The sequence below is a fragment of the Vipera berus genome, assembly GCF_964194415.1.
Source record: "Vipera berus genome assembly, chromosome: 4".
Taxonomy (NCBI): domain Eukaryota; kingdom Metazoa; phylum Chordata; class Lepidosauria; order Squamata; family Viperidae; genus Vipera; species Vipera berus.
Window position 1 is genome coordinate 67014463 of NC_138206.1, and position 23991 is coordinate 67038453.

General features: G+C 36.6%; 1 protein-coding gene across 4 annotated transcripts; it reads right to left on the reverse strand.

The window, feature by feature from the left end:
* Positions 1 to 1369: 1369 nt before the first annotated feature.
* ZFX (zinc finger protein X-linked) lies at positions 1370 to 20004 on the reverse strand. 4 transcript variants are annotated; one of them, XM_081326238.1, is made up of 9 exons: positions 18570 to 20004; positions 15096 to 15184; positions 13579 to 14145; positions 10040 to 10183; positions 8999 to 9142; positions 8786 to 8920; positions 7600 to 7737; positions 6881 to 7063; positions 1370 to 3305 (listed from the first exon to the last, which is right to left on the reverse strand). In XM_081326238.1, exons 2-9 carry the CDS (start codon positions 15154 to 15156, stop codon positions 2119 to 2121), a joined length of 2559 nt encoding a protein of 852 aa, XP_081182364.1. In that variant the 5' UTR covers positions 15157 to 15184; positions 18570 to 20004; the 3' UTR covers positions 1370 to 2118. The 4 variants fall into 4 exon arrangements, with proteins under 4 accessions (XP_081182364.1, XP_081182365.1, XP_081182366.1 ...); XM_081326241.1 differs by having other exon boundaries at positions 3157 to 3305; positions 6868 to 7063; XM_081326239.1 differs by lacking the exon at positions 6881 to 7063.
* Between the last annotated feature and the right edge of the window lie 3987 nt (positions 20005 to 23991).

Genomic DNA, 23991 nt, shown 5'->3' on the forward strand with positions numbered 1-23991 from the left:
TAAATTCTTAATTGCTTTTTCTACATTGCCAAAAATGTTTCAATGCATATATATTTATGATTCCAGGTGGTATTAGTGAAATAGGAAGTAACCAAGTTTCTTATGTCTGAAATTTGTTAAAAAAAATTCCAGTATGGTAATACTTCTGGTAATACCTCTGAATATGACAAAAGTTAATAGATCTTAATAGCTTGAAAATTATTTGTGTGCAAAGGAATCTATGTAGGACTTCAATAAAAAAAAATGAGGCACCTACATTCCATGGATAACTGCTGGATCTTGAAAACACTTGCTTTAATAAACTGAAGCGCTTTTAGACCTCAACCCTGCAATAGTTGTCACCACAATGCAAAAGCTTTAAAGGGTTCCATACAATTTCACATGTTCCACTTAATTTATGACAGTATAATGTGCACAGTGGAGCTGTGAATTAGAGCTTAAGAGCGTGCTCAACAATAATAGATTTTTACCAATAATTTCTAAGAATTTGATGAACATGCAACAGTTCATACACATTAAAAGGTCAGAAACAAACATACTTCCACATACATCTTACAATTCGTACAAAATAAGATGTTAACATTAAGCTTTTATGTTTGCATCACAGCTATTTTTATTATAATTCTAATTTTATATTAAAATAAATCACCCAGGGAATATCGAGCTATGTGAAGGAGTGTCACATTGTAATCTGTGACAATGTAATATATGGTATAAAGCTGATGACTTGGAATCCTTAAGTTTCCGATGAAAGGAAAGGAGGGATGAGAGATGGGAAAGCATGATGCAAAACTGCTTATTTTAAACTTTTGTTCACTTTCAATACATTTGATCAGTGAATTCAAGGAACCAGTTAGGGTGGACAGATGACAAAAAGCAATCTAACAGAACATAGTCAGAATATCACATTTTTAAAAACTAGCTTTTATTTCACTTGAAATGTGAAATGTTTTATTCATCAAGTTTCCAGCATGCTTTTGAACATTATAAACTAATGAAACATTTACCATGAAACAGACTGAAGCAGCTTTATCTTAGCAATAATTTTAAAGCACGGTGGTCATTCAACATATATCCATAAATATATAAATTGACAGAAATAATGGGATAATTAAAAAGTTACTGCTTAATAGCTATAGGCGTGAATGTCTAATTCCTTCCTACTGAAATTATTTTGGTAAGGAAAATTCTGTGTCCCTAAAAGAATAAAAATTTTAAAACTGGAAGAAAATGGTTTTTTTAAAATGACATGCTTCTATTATTTATTCCTCCACCTGTTCTCTTTCCAGATGGATTATTTTTGAAAGCTGTCCAAAGACCAGGTAGATAAAAATGAGACCAAACCAAAAATTCCATACAGTTACGAGTCTTGTAATAAAACTGCATTTAATTTGGAGTAAACTTAGCAACAGTCAATTGAGTATCTGTTGTTAACAACTGAAACAATATGTTTCAAAAATACAATTACATTTGCAATACATAACAAAAAGGCAGAGAAGCAGATAATGAATACTTAATGAACAAGTGCCTCAGGTTTTTCTTTAAAATTCACACCTATTGAAAATAAATGCTCCCAGAAACCAATGTATTTCTTACTTATTATGGAAGTATTCAATACTATAAAGAAATAACCTCAGTATTGAAAACAGTTAAATAACCACTCCAATGAATAGCTTGTCGTAAGTTCCTTAAATACCAATGGGACACAACCGAGTGGATCCTATTGTACAATGCAATATTTTGACATTAATTCTGCTCTGATTTTTGAACAGCCCTCTCTATATGTCATCTTTGAGCAATTAGAAATTTAATTGAATTGGCACGGCAGGCAAACATTTTGGAGAATTAATGTAATTGAGAGATGCAGTATCAGACAAAGTTTACTTTATTAAATGCAACTTTATTGTTGCCAACTTTCCTCATTTATTAAACAAACGGAAGGTAAGTCAGAACACACTAATGAACAAAATGTATAAAAGTCAACTAGAAGCAATATTCCTATGTATACAGCACTAAATCAAATGCACAGTATTTCATTTGTAAGATCTGCTTTAAAATACAATGACTGCCTAAAAAGCAAATCTTTTACACCCTTCCCAAATCCCTATCTATGAATTCTCACGGTAACCCAATGTCTTTATGATGTCGCAGAATGTGTTGATTCTTCTCTGAAGGCCTCCGAAAGCCTTTTTTACAGAATTCACAACGGTGAGGATAGTCTTTTGTATGAATGGAAATAACATGCCGCTTGAAACCTGAGGCATCTGTAGTGCTATATTCACAGTACTCACACTGATACACTTTTCTACCACTGTGTGTTTTCATGTGTTTTTTGAGTTCCATTTGCAGCTTGAACCCTTTCTTACACCTCTTGCACCTGAACGGAAGGTCTTTCGTGTGAACTGAGAGAATATGACGACTCAAAACAAATGGATCTGCAATCTTAAAGTCACAATGTCTGCACTGGTGCAGCTTTTTCCCTTTGTGCACTGCAACATGTTTTTTCAGTTCTGAAGGCCTATGAAAGCCTTTATCACACATGTCACACTTGTGGGGATAGTCCTTTGTGTGAACGGAAATTATATGTCTTTTTAAATCACTTGAGTTTGAGCTTTTGTGATCACAGTGCAGACACTGGTGTGTTTTGCTTTCTTGATGCATAAGAATGTGCTGTTGCAGCTCTTTGGTATCAGAAAATATTTGAAAACAAATGTCACACTTGAATGGCATTTCTTTACTATGCCTAGTCTTTACATGAGTTTTCAGGTTGGAAGAGTCAGCAGACCTATACTCACAATATTGGCATTGATAGGGCTTTTCACCAGTATGGATTCGCATGTGTTTCTTGAGCTCTGATGGATGTCGAAATCCTTTTCCACACTCCACACAAATATGAGGAAAGTTTTTGCTGTGTACAGCTAGAAGGTGACGATTCAGTAATCCCTGTTCTGCTGTTTCATACTCACAGAATTTGCACTTGTGCATTTTGTTTGCTGCTTTGTCCCTGTGCACCATCTTGTGTGTAAACAAAGCTCCTGCGTGAGAAAAACTTTTCCCACATTCATCACATTCAATTAGTTTCTCAGTCTTAGTAGTAAGCTTGTGGCTCTCGAGATGATTATGCAGACTCAACTTTTTATTTGTAGTGTAATCGCAATCAGTGCATCGATATTTTTTCTTAGCAAGAAGGTGCTCTGGGTGATTTTTCATGTGTCTTTTCAAGAAGCCTCTGGATTTAAATTTCTTTCCACAAATCATACAAGGGTAGACGGTCAAAGGATGGCCATCAGGCCCAATAATTATGGCTGCATAATAAAAGAAAAAAAATAAAAATAAAAATGGCATCTACTAAATACCTGGCAAGCATGAGCATAATTGCACAGAAATTATACATTTTAAGTTCCTATTAGCTTTAGTAGCAAAATTAAACACATGCTTGAGTTTCACATTGAAATACATAGGATACCAACATCCTGAACACTGCTGGAATTGCAAATTAAGTTCAGATCAATTAATTGTCAAGAAGTAATTACAATAGTATGTCAGCTTTCTCCCTGCAAAATTAAAAATCTTCCAACAGAAATATGAAAGACTTACAGAATTTCAATAATTGGAAGCAATGTCAAGTGCCAACATATCACTTAGACAAAATCACCCTGTGGAAAGGAATATCTTGACATGTCAGCAATTGCAACATCTGCATTCTCTTGTGAGAACAGACATATTTTCAAGAAATGACTCGTATGTGGCACGTTTGAAGATAAGATTCTCCAAAAGAACACCTATACAGGTATGCACATATGCCTGTGTGTACTGATGCAAAACATACATCAAGACATGTTACATTTAAATAAGAAATCAGTCTACTAGATATTCATAGAATGTAATGTTAACTATAGTTTGAATGAATACAAATGCATACATATCCTTTGATGAAACATTTCAATCACTGTAACTATGCTAGCCAAAGACCGAATTTTAATAGCAAACTTGCTCTTCCATGAACTGAACCCTGCCTCAAACGCATTTCACAACTGCTAGAGATGCCAGAAAGAGTGTGCTCATGGCTTCTATACTAACCACACCTATAACAAGCCTGTGCTGGCAACATGCACACATCAATATATACATAATCTCATTGTATTCATTACTACAGTTTTCCCCCCCTTAATATCTATGTCCACATACTTTTGTGGAAGGGACCAAAGGATGACTGTGACAATACCATAATATGCTATAAATTACACACGGCATCAGATGTTAGGATGCAAGTACCTGGTGGCAGCATTTGTAAAATGATGTCACCATAGTTTGCTACGGTTTTGCCCTGTCCATGTCCATAAATAATATAACATTTACTGCTAAATGTTCCTGACCATAACATGGGGAAATACCTGACTATTCTGACTGTTTGCTTATTTATTAAATTTATTTGAGATGCTACTGCATCTAAATATCTTTCCTAACTACAAAAGACATAGAATTTATTTAAAATAATTGTTTTCTATCCCAACAGAGTTTGGCAGATTTGGTAAACTGCCTGTTTCCTGTCGCTGCTCAACTCTCCATATTTATATAGGTAATCCTTGACTTATGGTCCCAATTGAGCCCAAAATTTCTGTTGCTAAGTGAGACATTTGTTAAGTGAGTTTTGCCCCATTTTATGACCTTTCTTGCCACAGTTGTTAAGTGAATCACTGCACTTGCTAAATTAATAACATGGTTGTTAAGTGAATCTGGCTTCCCCGTTGAGTTTGCTTGTCAGAAGATGGCAAAAGGTGATCACATGACTCAAGGACACTGCAATTGTCATAAATATGAATTAGTTGCCAAGCATCTGAATTGTGATCCCATGACTATGGGGATGCTGCAAAGGTTGTAAGTGTGAAAAATGGTCATAAGTCACTTTTTTCAGTGCCACTGTAAGTTTGAATGGTCACTAAATGAACTGTTGTAAGTTGAGGACTACTTGGACTTTTTAGTCTTTCTTGCTCCACCATCGGATGTGTCTTACTTGAAACATCACATGTAACCTAGCACATAAACTATTATTTTCTGAAAATGTAAGATCGTGACTATATCGGGAGCCAGTTTGATGTAGTGATTAAGATGTGGATTAGAAACCAGAAGACCGCGAGTTCTAGTTCCGCTTTAGGCATGAAAACCATCTGGATTACTTTGGGCAAGTCAAACTCTTTCAGTACAGCCCACCTCACAGGATTGTTGTGGGGAAAAGAAGAAAAAGAATATAATGTATGTCTACTGCCTTCTTTACTATAAGGTAATAAAGGTGGGATACAAATCTAATAAATAAATATGCTGTCAACAGAGGACATTGAGAAGCAATTACCTAGGTGTATTTGTATATCTGTATTAAAAATATGGTTTTGTTATATGATTTCTTTAATCTATCACAAGCCTGGAAAGTTGAGGCTTTTACATAGTATCTTAGCTGTTTCTAGCACTGCACTCTACTGGATCCAGAGCTCTAATGTTCCTGGAGTCTGTTGGAGTTATTTTCCTAGCTTAGGTGTCACCGCTCTCCTACCACCACTGGGACAACTTAGGCCTTTACTTTCCACATCCTCTCTAGGCCTTCCATCAGGCCCAGGGATTTCTCTAGCTTCTCATATCTCATCCTGATGTTGTGTCACTTGACACCACTACATCTATCACAACTGATGTTTTCTGGACCTTGTCTATTACTAAAATGCCTGGATGATTGGCCAGTGCCTGCCAATAAGCATGGATTTGGAAGTTCCACAGGATATTAGCCCTCTTATTCTCCACAACCTTCTGTGGAATCTCCCATCTGGACTTGGGAGGGATCTAGTCCACACATTCTTCCTATATACAATGCCAGCTACTTGGTTGAGTTGTTCAGTGTATGTTGTTCTTGCCAGCATCTTACACCTTGCTACTACATATTGGACTGTCCCTGCGGCCTCTCTGCAGTCTGCAACTCAAGATTGTGTCCAGTGATAAACCTCCGCTTCAATGGATCTGGTTATTTAATGGCAGGTCTTGTGCTGCCATGACCAATGCCTCAGTGCTGTCTTTTGGTCCAACTCTTTCTTGTCTAACACTAATAGGATTTCTCAATGTCAGCCTTCTCAGCTACCATACATTCCACGTAGGGTCTTCTCTTGCCATACCCACACTTTTAGTCATACTTGCCCCACCGTAAGATGTACTTATCGCTTCAAATATCACTTGTAACTACCATATATGCTATTACTTCCTGAAAACATAAAGGTTGTGACCATATGTAGCCATGTAACCAAATAAATTAACAATGGACATTGGGAAGCAATTATGTAGTGTGTTTGTGTGCACGTGTGTGTACAACAGTATATGGTATTTCTTCCATTCAAAGGTGTCTAATTTTCAGAGTCTTTCTGACAAGGTTTTTCAGGAATTGTTTCCTACTGCTTCCTTCGTAGGGCTGAGGAAAAGTGACTAGCCAAAGGTCACCCAGCCAGCTTTGTGCCTAAGGCAGGACTAAAATTCCTGATTTCTAACCTGATGCCCTAATCCAGGGGTAGGCAACCTTGGCTCTTTTATGACTCGTGGCTCTTTTATGACTCAGGAATTCTGGGAGCTGAAGTCCACGAGTCATAAAAGAGCCAAGGTTGCCTACCCCCGCCCTAATCAGTACACCAAACTGTCTCTCATTATATGTATGTGTATTTGGGGGGGGGGAGAAGTAATGGCCAAAATGGTCTCAGTAAGAGCACTTAGAGCTGTGACTTCTAAGCTGGAAAAATGGCTCCAGCAGATCCCAGGAATGACATCAGAGCTCTCTGTCCAAAGGAGTGCAGTAGAATTGCAAACCTTCCCATTTTTTCTGTCCCACCAAAAACCCACTTGTATAGTGTACCAATGTGACTTTGCAGTATGCCTGGGATGATTTCCTTTAATTCCTGCCTTCCTTCAATAAGTTCTTGACTGCTATGCCAGTGCAGCTTCATTTTCTTTCCATGTTGTATGTTAGGACATAACTTGTACATTTCTGTTGACAAGTCCACTTGTGTCAACCTCTTTTCAAAGCGTGTATCATATCCTGAGAATTGTAAGCAATGCATTAGTTGGCATAACTCACTTGATGTTTTTTTGTACGTACCTACAACTTTTAAGATTTTTGAACCAAATCTTTCCCTAAGCAAAAGATTAAAACAGGGATTTTTTAAAAAAAAATTGTTAGAAAAATGTATTCTGTGTTCAAAATTTTTACATTATTTGGATGTATCCAGAGAACATGCATCCATATATTCAAAAATGATCCCTCATGCCTATTATTCAGCATCTTTTATCGGCTGAAACCTCCACACAGAGTTTCAGCCAACCCCTGGTTTTATTTCTCTTCCATTTTTTCTTATTTTAAAGCATTCGATAATAATTTTCATCCTGAAAAAACCAGTTAATTTGAAAAAAATAAAATAAAATTTGTGTGATGATATCACAACCCCAATAAAGCAGCAATATTACCCTAAACTCCCACCAGGAATGTGTATAGAGGGCTGTGCTTTTAAAAATGCTAACAGAGAACGCATTTCCATTTCAATTCTATTTTCAAGCGAACAAAAGCTGAGTTATTACCTGTTTGATATTGCCTGGATTCCAGCCTTCTCCTTTTCTTTGGTTTTTGTTTTGTTAGCCTCCCAAGACTAGAAGTCTCATCTATGTGCAAGAGGGCACTTGCAGTTCCATTTCGGTTTTCGACTGCATCGTTATTTCCTAGTGTGCAGCAGAATTTAGCATTCTAAGGGTTAGTCCACGTACTATCTCTGAATATGATTTTTATATTTTTAAAAGCTAAGGTCTGAATAATCAGCTCTCTGTTAATAAATATATTTGCGTTTCTTTGTAGTCAATAAGGTCAATAAGCAACATTCAGATTTTTAAAAAAATCAATATTTTCTTCTCTTCAGTGAATTAATCGTGTGTAGCTTTTGCCAATATATATCTGTATCTTGCTCACTGTTCTCAGGTATTATACATACATATTCACAGCATGAATTTAATCACACAACAAATATGCAGGTAGAAAGAATACTGTAAAAGATAGATGCTCTTGGCAAACAGACACCATAGAATCCAATTACAAGAGTCTGTTTTTCCAAGGCCACTGGAAGATGCACATAAATATTGTACCCATATGGCTGATTATTGTATTGTTTCCACTTCAATGTTAATATGTAGGGAGTAAGTCAACTAGCAACCCTCCACCCTTATGGATGAGAGCATAAAAGTATGTCCCACATTGATGGATGCATGTAAAAGAAATGGACCCAGGCTGGAAGTTCTGACAAAAAGAAAATAAGTATAATTAACACAACAAAAATCTAAATTTTATGCGAGGTCGGTAAACTTTGTTGTTACTTATCTGATTCAAAATATTGAGTAAACTTAACAAATGCCAAGTCTCAAGATTTGAAAAAACTCTCCAAGGTTGAATTAATTATCCATTTTTGCACAACTATCTAGCAGAAAAAGATTTAAAAGAGATGCTAAATTGTTCTTTTTTATTTTTACTACTATTCTAACTATAATAGAAATAGAGTTCGTTGCTTATTACAGTTTTCTTCTTAATTCCTCTACAGTTTCAAAGAAATCTTACTTCCTTTCAATCAAGAATCAAATAATATATATGTATTCTTATACGTAAATCCTAGCAAAAATACTGGACACCACTCCAGAAAGATTACTTTAATTTTCTGAATAAGAAGACCTGAAACCAATATTCTTACTAGGTAATCTTTAATTTTTGAAAGTAATGACTTACCATAAGCTGCTGCCCAAGCTATTGGCATAAAGCTTTTGATTTCACTGTCATCAATTTGCTGTTCATGAGTCACTGCTGCATCTTCCTCTCCTACTATCACTTCCATATAGACTTCATCAGCAATTTCAGCAACATCTAATAGAAGAAACAACATGTAATGTGTGTTTGGTATAATTTTTAAAACCTTTACCCCAATGAAGTTCACATACTTACTTAAATCTTCATCTTCATGCTGAGAATCATTTACTGTCATATAGACCATTTTTTCTCTTGGAATGCGAACACTGCTATTTTGATTAATTAAAGATTCACCATGGTCATTTTCAGATTCACTTTCCACAATGTCTACTGTGCCTCCTATGTTAAAAAGAATTAGCAACATTATTTGCAAGAATATGCTTCTATTACATTATGGTTCAACTTCAAGAAACCGGAAAAAAATACAGTAACACAAATTTTTAAAAAGTGTGAGAGAAGCTTCTGTCAACTAGACATTAGACATTTGGAAAGAACGGAGTAAAACAAGAGGGATAATATCCTACTGAAATATAAGCTTCATTATATTTAGTAAATTTATAGGATTACAGACTAAGTACATAGTCTGTATTTTTACAAAGTGAGATAACTGACTGAAGTTTAACTGGTATTAGATTTTTATCCCACCTTTAAATATACATATATCTCGTGGGGACAAGCATACATAATATGCCTGCCTTTTCTTTTCACCACAACAACCCTGTGAGGTCAGTTGGGCTGAGAGATTAACTGGTCCAAAGTCACTCAGTCTGCTTTCATGCGTAACAGAAGCCTAGGCCACAACCTTAACCACTACCGTACACCAAACTGGCTCTATATATGGCACACTACAAGGCTCAAGGTTGACTCAGCCTTCCGTCCTTCCGAGGTAGGTAAAATGAGGACCCAGATTGTTGGGGGCAATTAAGCTGACTTTGTAATAATGCCGCTTGGGGTGTGTGTGAAAGCCCTAATAAGCAGGCATATACATAGAATGAAGGCTACTGCTAAGCTTGTAAGCCGCCCTGAGTCTTTGGAGAAGGGCGGGATATAAATGAAATTAAAATAAATAAATAAATAAATAATAGTAGTAAAAAGTACAGTTGTTAGGGAATGCCATTCATAATGTTTCAAGGGTTCATTTTGACAAATTCTCAGAACATTTCTTAAAGATTCAGTTTTCATCTTGAGACCTCCAAGCACCAAAATATTTTTTTTCTTTTGTTAAGAAATCCTCACCTATGTCATCTTCTCCAGGATCAGCTTTGAAAATGTAGACCTTGATGACTTCTGGGCAAATGCCATCCATTTTACATGGATCACTTTCTGACTCAGATTTAAGGTCAACAGAATTGTCAGCATCTGTTTTGACAGCATCATCCACTACAAGAAAATCAATAATATTATCAGGATAACATACTTCTGATAGATTTACAAGCATTTCTTATATGTTTATATATTAAACATATAATTTCATTTTTGTAACTGTTTTTCTCTGCACAGAAATAATTATATTACATGTATTTTTTCTCAACCATAGCCTTTTGCCTCACAATTTCACAATCCTTTTGTGTATTTCTCATTAGTATAACTCTTTACTTAATTCTTTCCATTTTCCCAAGACATTTCCACATTTCCTGATGTCCACTTTCCAGTCATTTTGTGAAATAAATTCATTTTCTAATGTTTACAAGCAGTCTTTGTACTTCTATTTTCTCGTTCCTTTTCTTCCCAAGACTCACTACTCATGCTACTAATGCTCATTCTCTTCATGCTCATACTCATGCTACACATGCTAACACCAACTCTAACCCTAATAGTCTGCTCTTCATTCAAAACTTATTATTTTTGTATTCTTCACTAAGCCTCTCAGTGTTTCACCGTGAACTATAAAATCAATCAGTCCTTTGAATAGGTATGCATGAATGGTCATGCTTAGCTTGTTTCTACCATCTTTTCATGTTGCCTAATAATTTTTCAAACCCCCCTCCAATTGCATTCATTTTAATGTTAGTTATTCCATTACCACAATTCACTGAAGCACAACATGCAATTATCACTAATCTATGAAGTGCTACTTTATACATCTCGATCTAGATGAAATTGATTCATAGCTAGTCTAAAGAAAAGAAGAAATAGGGAAGACATGATAGCAGTGATCCAGTATCAGAGGGGCTGCCACAAGGCAGAGGGGGCCAGGTTGTTCATCAAAGCACCGAGAAACAATGGTTGGAAACTGATCAAAGAGAGAAGCAACCTGGAATTAAGAAGAAACTTCCTGACAGTGAGGACAATCAACCAGTGGAACAGTTTGCCTTCAGAAATCGTGGGTGCTCCATCACTGGAGATTTTTAAGAAGAGACTGGACATTCACCTGTTTGAGCTGGTATAGGTTCTCCTGCTTGAGCAGGGGGCTGGACTAGAAGACCTCCAAGATCCCTTCCAGCTCTATTCTATTCTATTCTATTCTATTCTATTCTATTCTATTCTATTCTATTCTATTCTATTCTATTCTATTCTTTCTATTTCTATTCTACTCTAATTTTAATTCTGAAATATATTAATCTTTTGTTCAAATTTATCAAAGCATTCATCATCTTCATCCTACAAAATCAATTACCTTTATTCAGACCTGCTATATCATCCGTTTTTTTAGTTTCACAGCATTTCCGCAAGAAAAATAGTAAAATATATTTTTTATGAAATAAAGATTATAACATATTCATGCATAATAAGAATCTAGCAGCCTACATTTTATTACAAAAAAAGGCAAATCAATCATTCAGAGGATATAGAGAAGTCCGCACATAAATCTACTGTTGGTCTGCTGCTATCACATTATGAAAGATTACTCCTAGATTTCCAGTGTATAATACAGCCTTGATAATGATGCAGGGATACTTCTTTTGTCTAAGACTGTATTTTTCAACAACTTTAGATAATATTGCAATTCTGCATCTGGCAAACAATAGTACTACTAAGAAAAAGGCAACAAAGCTATCCTGCAAAAGACACTGATCTCATCAATAAACTGTAATCTCATGGAACAGCAAATCAAGAGCTTAGAAATAGACTGCAACATGTTGCCTGTTAATCATGGATACTAATAACTGTCTTTGTAAGATCTGTATTTATTTGCCTAGAAACATTAGACACAATTAAGAGTGTACACATTTATATAAAGTAGTTAGGAAATAGTTTTTTTTCCTGTTCCAGGTATAGGTAGTCCTCGACTTACAACCATTCATTTAGTGGCCAAAGTTACAACACTGAAAAAGTGACATAACCATTTTTCACACTTAACAACCATTGCAACATCACCATGGGCATGTGATCAAATTTCAGACACTTGGCAACTGGCATGTATTTATGGGGTCATGTGATCACCTTTTGCAACCTTCTAAGAAGCAGAGTCATTGGAGAAGCCAAAGCCACTTAGCAACCATGTTACAAGTGTGAAATAACTGCAGTGACTCACTTCACAACTATGGCAAGAAAGGTCATAAAATGAGGCAAAATTCACTTAACTGTCTTACTTAGCAACAGAAATTTTGAACTCAATTGTGGTTGTAATTTGAGGACTACCTGCATATTTGATCCTCCCACTTCATTTTCTTTTGCTAACATGTTCACTACGCATCTACTCTTCATCACTGTATGCTTCCTCTATTCTCTTCTGATTAAAAAAAACACCAAAAATCAATATTTTTTCAATCCTTTAACTGTTGGCAGTTAACTCTCCATCCTGTATTTCTGCAGGCAACTATTTAAACAGACAGACACATTTATTTAATATATATCTATAGATTCTTAAACAACTGCATCTTAAACCAACAATTATTGAAATACAAGAATAGATTAAAATAATATATAACCTTTATTCATTAAAAAAATGGAAGAATGGAAAATAAAACAAAACTAACAAAATTTACATATAAGGATGATTCATAGAAAGCTTTGGATTTCCAGTAGGAACTAAATAATGTAAGAACGGGTACCTTGCAAATTTGGGAAGAAGAGCATTCTAGATCCTATGAATAAGTGGAAAGTAGTAGTCTATCAGTCTCAAAAACGTTCAGTAAGAACTCTATGATTTTAGTAATAATAGGTGTCAAGTGATGGATTTTGCACATTATTTCAAAGCTTGCAGCCCAATGATCAAAGAATGATAGGTGATTGATGCAGCAACAAACGGATATTTTAATAGTAAAAAAGGTAAAGGTTTTCCCTATCCAGTTGCGTCTGACTCTAAGAGGCAGAGCTCCTCTCCATTTCCTAGCTGAAGGAGCCAGTGTTGTCCAAAGAAGGTACCGTGGTCATTGTGAGGTGCTGAGGTATACGGAATACTGTTATCTTCCCACTAAAGTGATACTAATATAGATATCCCAGTCACAATGAAACGGGAATGTTCACTGCAAAGTCTTTTTTTTTTTAAATGTTAGAGCCACAGGCATGGATACTGATGCTAATTTTATTATTTTAACTTTTAAATTAATTATTTTAAAGAACAAAATAGTTCTTGTTACCAAACAAATTATTTTTAATATCAGGCCACCAGAAGCTAATTCAATTATTATGTAGAATGGTGATAGAGTTAAAATGTGTTTGTTACATTCCCGATACATGAAATGTCAGGATCTAAAACTGCCTACATATTATATTGATTAGATTACATTAGCAATGCAAAAATCCAAGAACAAAATCAATGAGAGTCGCAGAGATGAAAAATTCTGTAGTTTAAACTATAGTCCTTAAAAATAGTTTACCCAGACACTTACAGGAAATCATCAGATAGTCTTCACAGTTGTTTTTTTCATCATTATGCTCCACAGATATTCCACTGGCATCAATTACAGCTTCAGAAGCACAGTCTGCCACTAAGACTTCCGAAACTACATCTTCTCCAAGAGAATCTGTGACAATTTCTGCTTCTACAACATTATTATGGTCATGAACATGTTCCATATGTTCAATATCAGGTACATGTATTGATTCACTTGTGAGTACATGTTCAGGTATTGCCATGGCTGAAGCTGTAATTTCAGATGATAAAACATCTTCTGGAACACTGCAGTGTGACAAAGACACTTCTTCGGTGACATCAGTGTCCAGCACTGGTTCAGGAATAATGACAGTTTGAGACACATCTGTATCTTCCATGATATCTGGACACTGAACATCTTCTATAACAACGTCCTCAATGACATCTTGAATTACTACAGAATCTGGATCATCAGGGACAAAATTATGTACAGCTATATCAGAATCTTCTACATCTGATACATATACAGTTTCCTGTATTTCGACAACAATTTCATCTCCATTCAAATGTGTTTCATCAGCTCCTGAAATATATAAATTATAATCAGTCCTATATAATCATAAATCTTACTTGAGGGAAAATCAGCAAATTTTGATTATGATATCAGGGATATCTCTTAACTTATTTGGCATATCAGAAACAAATTTAATCTGAAGGGCTTTACTTGTCTTGATCCATTTATCAGATGTAAATCATGAAAGTCATATATTCAGGTAGTCCTCAACTTATGACCATGAGCCAAAACTTCTATTGCTAAGAGAGACAGTTATGTTAGTTTTGCCCCATTTTACGAGCATTTTGCCACAGTTGTTAAGTGAATCACTACAGTTATTAAGTTAGTAATATGGTTATAAAGTGAATCAGGCTTCCCCACTGACTTTGTCAGAAGGTCGCAAAAGATGACTCCGGGACACTGCAACCGTCATAAATATGAGACAATTGCCAGGTATTTGAATTTTGATCATGTGACCGTGAGGATGCTGTAACGGTTGTTAAGTGTGAAAAATCAGTGCTGTTGTAATTTCGAATGGTCACCAAATGAAAGGTTATAAGTTGAGAACTACCTGTATTTTATAGAATTTGCTTCCTACTTGTTAGCAACCAGTGATATTTTCTCAAAATAATTTAGTGATAGAAGGTAAAAGCTATTTTAAAAGCTAATAACTGGTAACCTATTTTTCAATCAGTTTCACAGATATTTCATAAACTGCCTTCCCACACTGCTAGTAAGTTATCTTGCCTGGATTTAAAAAACTGGTACATAACAATATGTAAATATTTGAAACATATAATATTCATTGTATATTTAGCCTCAAAATAGATTAACTATTCTAAAATAGTTCTAAATTAGATTATTAACTATTAAATAAATTAAATCCAGACTTGGGTAATAAAGTAATCTGGATTCATGACTAAATACCCAATAGTCATAGAGTTTAGGAAAAGAAGCTTACATATTATTTTCTTACATACCTGTTGGATCAAAAAACGCATGTGGGACATGTGGCTGTAGTTCAAGCCCATCCTCATCCATGGCCTTTAAATCTCATCAGTCACAACGTCTATAAAAGTAAAACAAATATGTTTTGCATAGACTTATAAGTATCCCAGACTAGCACATGATATATATATTGCAATCAGGGCTGCATTGGGAAAAAGAAATAGTCACATTCTTGAGACTTGAATTTTTTGCCCCATTCCTGAGAAGCACAAAAAGAATGGCTAATATGTTGGTGTCCCTTCATTGCCTCCTTTAAGCAATGGGAGAATTCACTTGTACCAGAGCAAAATATCAATGCCTTCTTTGTAACTTCATGCTCTTCTCCTCATACATGAACATTGTGACATTTTCTGTTAGACTAAAATCTTTTGGTATAATCTGTATCAAATAGTGCAAGCACTAACTGTATTTTCTTAATTTCATCCATTTTAATATCTAAAGTTTCTGGATAATTAAAACTTTTTATTTGCTTGACTTTGTTGAATCCTAAATACTGTATACTAAAATGTATTACTATAGTATCTGGCATACATTCCTGCTTCCATTCATTTCACAAGGATAAAAAGTTTTCTTGCTCGTGTCTTTGTGAATGCATCGGTTGAAATAAGTATTCCCATAAATACATTCTACATTTTTGCTGTAGAAATCTGGACAAATACTTTAGTTTTCTACGCAAGTTAGTATTCTTCGCATCAACCCTTTTTACTCACAAGCTACTGTCTATCTATCCTATTTGTTTTTGAGATGCTTGTTACTGACTGCAGTGTGTTTTTCAAAACAATAAAATGGTCACTTTTGAGGGTTTTATCTCCAATAATCCAATTTATCTACTTCACATATCAACCCACAGGAAAAAAAATCTCTAAGCTACTTTTCAGCTCCCTATACTTCAAATAATAAATTGTTAGCCATCCTACTATTTACATGAGGGGAAAAAATTATTTGATCCTCTGCTGATTTTGTACATTTGCCCACTGACAAAGAAATGATCAGTCTATAATTTTAATGGTAGGTTTATTTTAACAGAGACAGAATAAAAAAATCCAGAAAAACACATTTCAAAAAGTTATAAATTGATTTGCATTTTAATGAGTAAAATAAGTATTTGACCCCTTTGCAAAACATGACTTAGTACTTGGTAGCAAAATCCTTGTTAGCAATCACAGAGGTCAGACGTTTCTTGTAGTTGAGCACCAGGTTTGCCCACATCTCAGGAGGGATTTTGTCCCATTCCTCTTTACTGATCCTCTCCAAGTCATTAAGGTTTCAAGGCTGACGTTTGGCTAGGCCACTCCAGGACCTTAATGTGCTTCTTCTTGACCCACTCCTTTGTTGCCTTGGTCATGTGTTTTGGGTCACTGGCATGCTGGAATACCCATCCGTGATCCATTTTCAATGCTCTGGCTGAGGGAAGGAGGTTCTCACCCAAGATTTGATGGTACATGGCCCCGTCCATCGTCCCTTTGATGTGGTGAAGTTGTCCTGTCTCCTTAGCAGAAAAACACCTCCAAAGCATATTTCCACCTCCATGTTTGACGGTGGGGATGGTGTTCTTGGAGTCATAGACAGCATTCCTCCTCCAAATATGTTGAGTTGATGCCAAAGATCTTAATTTTGGTCTCAGCTGACCACAACACTTTCACCCAGTTCTCTGAATCATTCAGATGTTCATTGGAAAACTTCAGATGGGCCTGTATATATGCTTTCTAGAGCAGGGGGATCTTGCAGGCGCTGAAGGATTTCAGTCCTTCATGGCAGTGTGTTGCCAAATGTTTTCTTGGTGACTATGGTCCAAGTTGCCTTGAGATCATTGACAAGATCCTCCCGTGTAGTTCTGGGCTGATTCCTCACCATTCTCATGATCGTTGAAACTCCACGAGGTGAGATCTTGCATGAAGCCCCAGACCAAGGGAGATTGACAGTTATTTTGTGTTTCTTCCATCTGCGAATAATCGCACCAACAGTTGTCACCTTCTCACTAAGCTGCTTGGTGATCTTGTAGCCCATTCCAGCCTTATGTAGGTTTACAATCTTGTCCCTGACATCCTTGGACAGCTCTTTGGTCTTGGCCATGGTGGAGTTTGGAATCTGATTTGATTGATTCTGTGGACAGATGTCTTTTATACAGGTAACAAGCTGAGATTAGGAGCACTCCCTTTAAGAGAATGCTCCGAATCTCAACTCATTACCTGTATATAAGACACCTGGGAGCCAGAATTCTTGCTGATTGATAGGGGATCAAATACTTATTTCACTCATTAAAATGCAAATCAATTTATAACTTTTTTGAAATGCATTTTTCTGGATTTTTGTTGTTATTTTCTCACTGTTAAAATAAACCTATCGTTAAAATTATAGACTGATCATTTCTTTGTCAGTGGGCAAATGTACAAAATCAGCAGAGGATCAAATAATTTTTCCCCCTCACTGTGTGTAAAGCTTGATGATTACTAATATAAAATTATCAAATGAAGAACAGAGGCCACAGGATTTATGACACATAATTATTAATGAATTTATCAGAGCATAGGCTTTCCTTGACTACTTTCTCTCTGCATATGTGTGCGCACTTGAAAGCTTATTTCTGGTGGGATTTTGGATTTAATTCTGGTGCTTAAGCTGTGGCACCACTATTGCCTGTCAAGCAATCAGCTTTTCTTAATTAATGCAACTGACCCAGACTTATTGTCCTCGGCATCTCTCGCCACTGGCAGGCATCTATTCATAGTTAGGAAATTATTTTTTGCGGAGACAAAACCACCGGGACAAAACCGAACACCTGGCGCTACAAGCAGCCCCTCCAGTATCAACATAATGGGGAGGGGGGCTATGTGAATAATCACTCGTGTTCCGTCGGTCATTGTCTGACACTTAGGGCTAAGAGGCAAAGCAATAATAGGCAGAAAATGCCTCTGCACTCGCTGGATGTTACGTGAAGGGGAAGAATGTGGCGGGACTAAAGTATGCAGGGCTCGGGAGCAGCCGAGCAGGACAACTGGGCACAAGAAAGAGAGGGAGGGGAGGGGCAAGCTTCCCCCACTGGCGCCGTCTCCGCCCTGCCCTGCCCGCCTGTAATGGGGACTGTCTGGGGCCAGAAGCGATTAATTCAAGATGGCGTCCGGCACTCTTCCTCAGCCTCCCTTGCCGCCGCCATCTTGTCTCCTCCTCCTAGCAGCTCTCCCTCCGATTCAGGCCCGGTCCCGCTGTTCCCTAAGAATGCCTGGCCCGCAGTCCACGTGCAACCTACAGCAGCCCACCGTCTTTCCCTCTCTGGAAGCTGAGCTACAGCTGCCCGACCCCCCTGCAAGGTTTCCGGCCCGTTCCTGCAAGAAGGAACGCCGCGCGGCCTAGCTGCGGCCTTCTCGGGGCCTGTACCGAAGCAGGCGCCGAGGCCTGGTTCCGCGTAGGGGTAAGGGCCTAGCTCGGGCCTGTCCCGTGCTGCTTACCAGGCGGGGCGGTGGCGGTGGGCTCTGGGAGGCCTTGCTCCGCGTAGCTGGGCCGATCTCGGTGGTAGTGTCGCGGCGGCGGCGGCGGCGGGGCGGGCGGGAGCGAAGGGGAGGGAGGGGCCGAGCTCGGAGCTGAGTGGAAGCGGCCAAGCTCCCCGGGCCGGGCAGCCGTCAGCACGTCACGTCACTGCCCGAGAGAGACCCAGGGAAATGCGGAAGGAGTTGCCGGCGCCGCTGCTGCTTGAGCCGCCTGCTCTTCGGCCCCGGGCCGGGCCGGGCCGGGCGCGCGACCGAGAAGAAACCAGGCCGGGCCGGGTGGATGAAGTAGAAGGGCGGTGGGTCCCTGCCAGCCCCTCCCGCTGCAGCTGCCGCTCCTGCCGCCGCCTCCGTTCCAGCTCGGCCGTAAAATTCCGCTCCGGGCTCAGACTTGCTCAACTCGGCGCCGGGGAATGAGGAGTTGTTTAGGCCTGGAAAATCCCCAACATTTTGGGGTGGCTTCTCCACAGGCATTGCCCCGGGCACCCCCGCCTCCCGAATCGTAACACATCCCCCTCGCTCACCGAAAATAAATTTATCCGCAGCTTTTTGAATATGAAAATAAGAGGTACCTTATTACGGCATTTTTAATGAAAGTATTGTCCCGATGTCTGTCTCTTCCCTCCCCCTTCCCATTTGATCGAGAACAGACATTTTTCTTACATAGGAAGCCAGGAAAATGAAAGTACAATGCTTTAAGACCGGTTCATATATATCAATCGTTTTGGTTTAAATGCAGCTATCTACCACTTCTTCTGTTTCTGGTTTTATAGGGAATCAGGGGTACTATTGGATGTACAGCTACTTTTCCAAATCAGAATGTGCAATCTTAGCAAATACAAATTTTGCGATTATTAGACATTGGGTGCCAGTGTGTCTTTCAGGGGTTTTTTTTGTAAAATGTTTCAAAATGTTAATCTCGTTTCATAGATGCAAACTTTAAATTTACTGTTCATTGTAACAATCTATAATGACACAATTATTTAAAAGTTATGTAGATGGTTTGTACAGTTCTGTTTTCAGATATCAAGATCAAATTGTGGATACTTGATATGATTGTGGATCAAATTAAGGCTCATTTCCTTCGGAGACCTAAGGTGCAGATCACATATGCATTGTATCTCATTTAATTCTTTCTGTTATAAATGTGCCCTTTAACAGCAGAACACAATTTTTGTGTCTTCGCTTTATGTTATAAATGCTCAAAATATATTTTCTATTTAAGTTTAGATAGCATTTTTAAAGTTAAAAAAGTAAATCTCAAGTTGCAAAATTCTCAGCTGGGGAATTCTGGGAACTGAAATTCATCCTCTGGAAGGGGATGACAAGGTTAGAGAAGACTTCTTTTATTCTTATAGGTTATGCGGTGTATCTTCAATTATTAGCAATAAAATACATTACCACATTTAGTAAATTGTTGTGTATCTTGTTTCCCTAATATTATTTTAATTGCAGGGTTTACTGTCATTTTAATAACATTTGGTTTAATAAAATGTACAGCATTTAGGGGGATAGAAGAACAGCATTAAAAGTTGAAGTAGTCAGGTGCAACTATCTACCCTCATAAAGAACACTATATAGTAGTTCATGGAATTTGGTGTCACATGATGTAACGATGGGCGTTCAGTTTAGAATTAAAAATAGGATTAAACATATGTAGGGAGATAAAGACTGCTATGGTTTTTTGTCAAGTGTCTGCATGAAATCCATTTTAAAACTTGAGGCTTTCAAGAAGCATCTACTTGCAAACAAAATTCTGACTTAGAGGGATCTTTTGGTCTGATCAGTAAACCTTAGTAAACAAATTAAACTGCACAGTTTTTATGATACACTAATGTACTAAAATATAAAAGGATCAATACAATCACAAAAATGATAACCATAGAGGTAAAGAAATAGGGCTTGGAAATTACATTATGAACAGTATAGATTTATTTCCACGTGCCATTTTTAGCCAATTTTCATGGCTGAAAAGTCTGCAATTCTTGTATGTAAGCTATGAAGAACAGCAGTTATATTAACAGTCCTGTTGATATTGGCTCAAATGCAACTATAATAGGACAATACCACTGTATCAGTTAATGTTAAGCTCCCAAGGTATATAACTTCAGTGCAAGGTGATTACACTCCTTACTTGTACTATAGATAACAGGAAGTTTTGTACATTAGCTATGGTTTGTTTAAATAAAACCTAATTTATTGAATTAAGACGAACATATTACGGTAGTGTGATATGTAAGCCAAGCCTTTTTTTTTGTTAATCATTTTGTCTTTTTGTTTATTAACCAACAAACAGTAGTCAACATCTGTGTTCTTTGGCATAGTTGCCAAGCCTAGAAAAATAATTTGTGTTTCTGGAAAATCAAGATATTTTAGATTTAGAATTTTTATGATGGAATGATTAATACAATATTTAAGACAAGGGATCTCTAGAAACAGTGCAACAGGAAGACCAATCCTAGGTTAAGGCTGTGTTTTTGTCCCCCAGAAATTTTGTTTTCATGGCAAAAATTCCTTGAAGTCCTATACTAATCCCAGTAAAACACATGCTAGATGTGTTTTGTAGTTAGATTGATGAACAGTCTTGAGAAAATTATTAAGTATTTTCGACCAAAACCTTAAAAGGAGACAAGATAAACTTATCAGAACAGAATTTGACTATTTCAAACTATAGAACAGGAGAAAATCCAATATATGCAAATTTCAAGGATAAAAAATAGCAAACTATTTTTAAACCATCCACATAAATATTTGCAGAGTGTAGCAGCTGCATTATTCATACAAAAAATAAAAATGAAAAAACAATTCCATATTCTGCTTGAAAAAGTTTTAATATTAAATCGAATGTATTTCAGATTGCGCTTCAGGGGCCATTACTCAGGATACTTCACATAAAGCTTACTAATAATGGAATTACGGTCAGAGCAAATTAGTAACCTTATGCTCAAATAATCTTGCATGTCACACAAAAGTTATAACAGTATTCCAGAATCAAGTTGCAATAATCTATTACCTAAAATACATTGTACTGAATAAGTTATTTTTATTACATTATGTATTTGTTCATGGTTTATTATAGCTTGCCCCAGTTGGAAGAATAATATTAAACAATACAAAACTATAATACCTCCATCAAGATGAACACCTCCAACAATCAAGTAGAGTAAAAAAAAATTAGGGGAATTAGGCTGTTTTGGCAGCTTTTGGAAATCCATGAGGAAGGGACCAAACAGGTTAAAGACCAAAACAGAAAAGGCTTGTCATCTGGTCCACTATTCTATATTAAGAAAAATTGAAATTTTGGATTTGATAAAAACCCATAAATGAAATTTACTCCAAAAATGGTTTTCATATTGACTTAAATTCTGTGTAAATTTTATTATTCATATGCAAAGTTATTTGAGACAATATAATCCCACAATATAATTTGCCATTATTTTATTGAGGGAATTATATGTATTTAACATGATGTTTAACAGAAAAGATGTTCAACTTTAAGAACTTGGTTGTAAATCATTTTCCAAAATTGTTGGACTTTACAGTAGTACCATTAAATATAGAATAACGATCCAACTTGATTGTTATATAACCAATACTTTCTTAGAAAATTAGCTGTCAGTTTAGGAACCAATATTGGAGTAATATTACTAAAACATACCATTTTAAAGTACAACATTCACTGTAAATCTATTTTTCCCATTGAATTTCCATTGCTGCATATCAATTGTGTCTAAATACTGCACCCATTTGGTCATGCTATCATTAATTTGTTCAGTTTCTGACACAGATCTTACCAACTACAAGGAAAACTACTGGACATTTTTTGATCCACTTGAAAAAGTCCACCATCTATATTGAAGTCAAAGGCAGCTTGGAAGTGCAGTTTGATGAGAAAATTATTTAATTAGTATCTTTCATTTCTAGATCACAATTCATCTGGAATGAAATAAAAATGAGATCTATATCCTCCCAGGTATGTAAGACTCAGATTACTTGAAAAGGACCATAGTTGCCATGGAGGTCATGAATTCACAAGTTTCATCAGACTTTCCTCCCAGGATACTTTGGGAGTTCCAACCCGTCCTGAAATGACAATCAGGAACTTGTAAAGCAGAGATCTTCAAACAGTTTGAAGGCCCATGTTGTAAAGTCACTGCCATGCAGCTAAATACTTAGTATTACAGCAGTAACCAGTTTAATAGCCCAATTGGAAGGACTCCTAACTGGTTACTTCTAAGTCAGCGCTTACAACCACTGCTTTTCCTTAGCCAAACTGGTATGGCTGATAAAGGACTCAAAACCACTGTGGGCAAATTACTGATAAGGTTATATTCCTAGTGTTGTCCAACTTGCTTTCAATAATACATGCTAAATTTGTGTGTTTACTCATCCCAAACCAAAGATGGATATGATTTGAAAATTTGCAGAGATGAATATATGCTGAAATGTTATGCAGATGATGTGGTGTTAACTGTCATAGGACACCAAAAAGCAATAAAACAGTTAAGGAAAACAAGATTTTCAATCTGCTGCAAGAAAAATGTGGTTGTCAAGATAGCTTACTCCATGAAATGCCAGGGTTTGCACCTGACAGGCAACAATCAAGAATACTATTTAAATTATGACAAGAGAAGAGACACTGAAAAATGGAGGAGCTTAAAGTTACCTTAGGATCAATTGCAATAACCAAAATGAATATATCACCCCAGCTAAACTATTGAAATTGGGGCCAAATCAAGAATTTCAGAAAATATTTTCTTCAATAAATAAATGAACAAATATGTTTTGACTCATTTGTTTAATTGGGTTAACTTTATCTAGTTGTAGGACTTGTAACTTTTAAGCACCAATACACAAATTGCCGCCTAGTTGGACATTACAATGTGCTTTACATGGGGTCACCCTTAAATTTTTATTTGGAAACTGCAAATAGTCCATAATGCAGCTCCCAACTCAATGGCTGTTGGCATTGGAAGTATATAAATAACGTTGATTCTGTGAGCCCTGCATTAGTTGCTGAACTTTTTTTTCACCTATATTCTTAATGTCTTAGTACCTGGGTATATGCAGGACCACCTGTTATAACCAGAACTAAAGAATATCCTTTAGGGAGAAATTAGTTTTGATCCTACACTTTCAAGATGTTGGGGCAAGGGGCAAAACTACAAAAATTTTCCTTGGTCATTCCAATATTTTGGAATAACTTATGATAGTAATCAGTCTGCCTTCTTTATTGACCATGAGGAAGATTTTGAAAATGAGCTGAGGAAGCATTCATTTAGTTTAAGAAATGTTCTATCCTGCATTGCTGTATTACCTTATTTGTTACTGTTTTATTTCTGAAGATTTATTGTTATTTATTAGGCCAGACATGTCAAAAACAAGG

Bases quoted from the DNA above. Each gene is read 5' to 3' on its own strand.
- ZFX (XM_081326238.1), bottom strand. From the start codon at position 15,156: ATGGATGAGGATGGGCTTGAACTACAGCCACATGTCCCACATGCGTTT. The intron at 8,921-8,998 runs GTAAGTATGTGA...TTCTTCTATTAG, and splicing joins GCATGAAGATGAAGATTTAA to ATGTTGCTGAAATTGCTGAT. The intron at 7,064-7,599 runs GTAATAACTCAG...TACAATTCTCAG, and splicing joins ATCCAGGCAATATCAAACAG to GATATGATACACGCTTTGAA.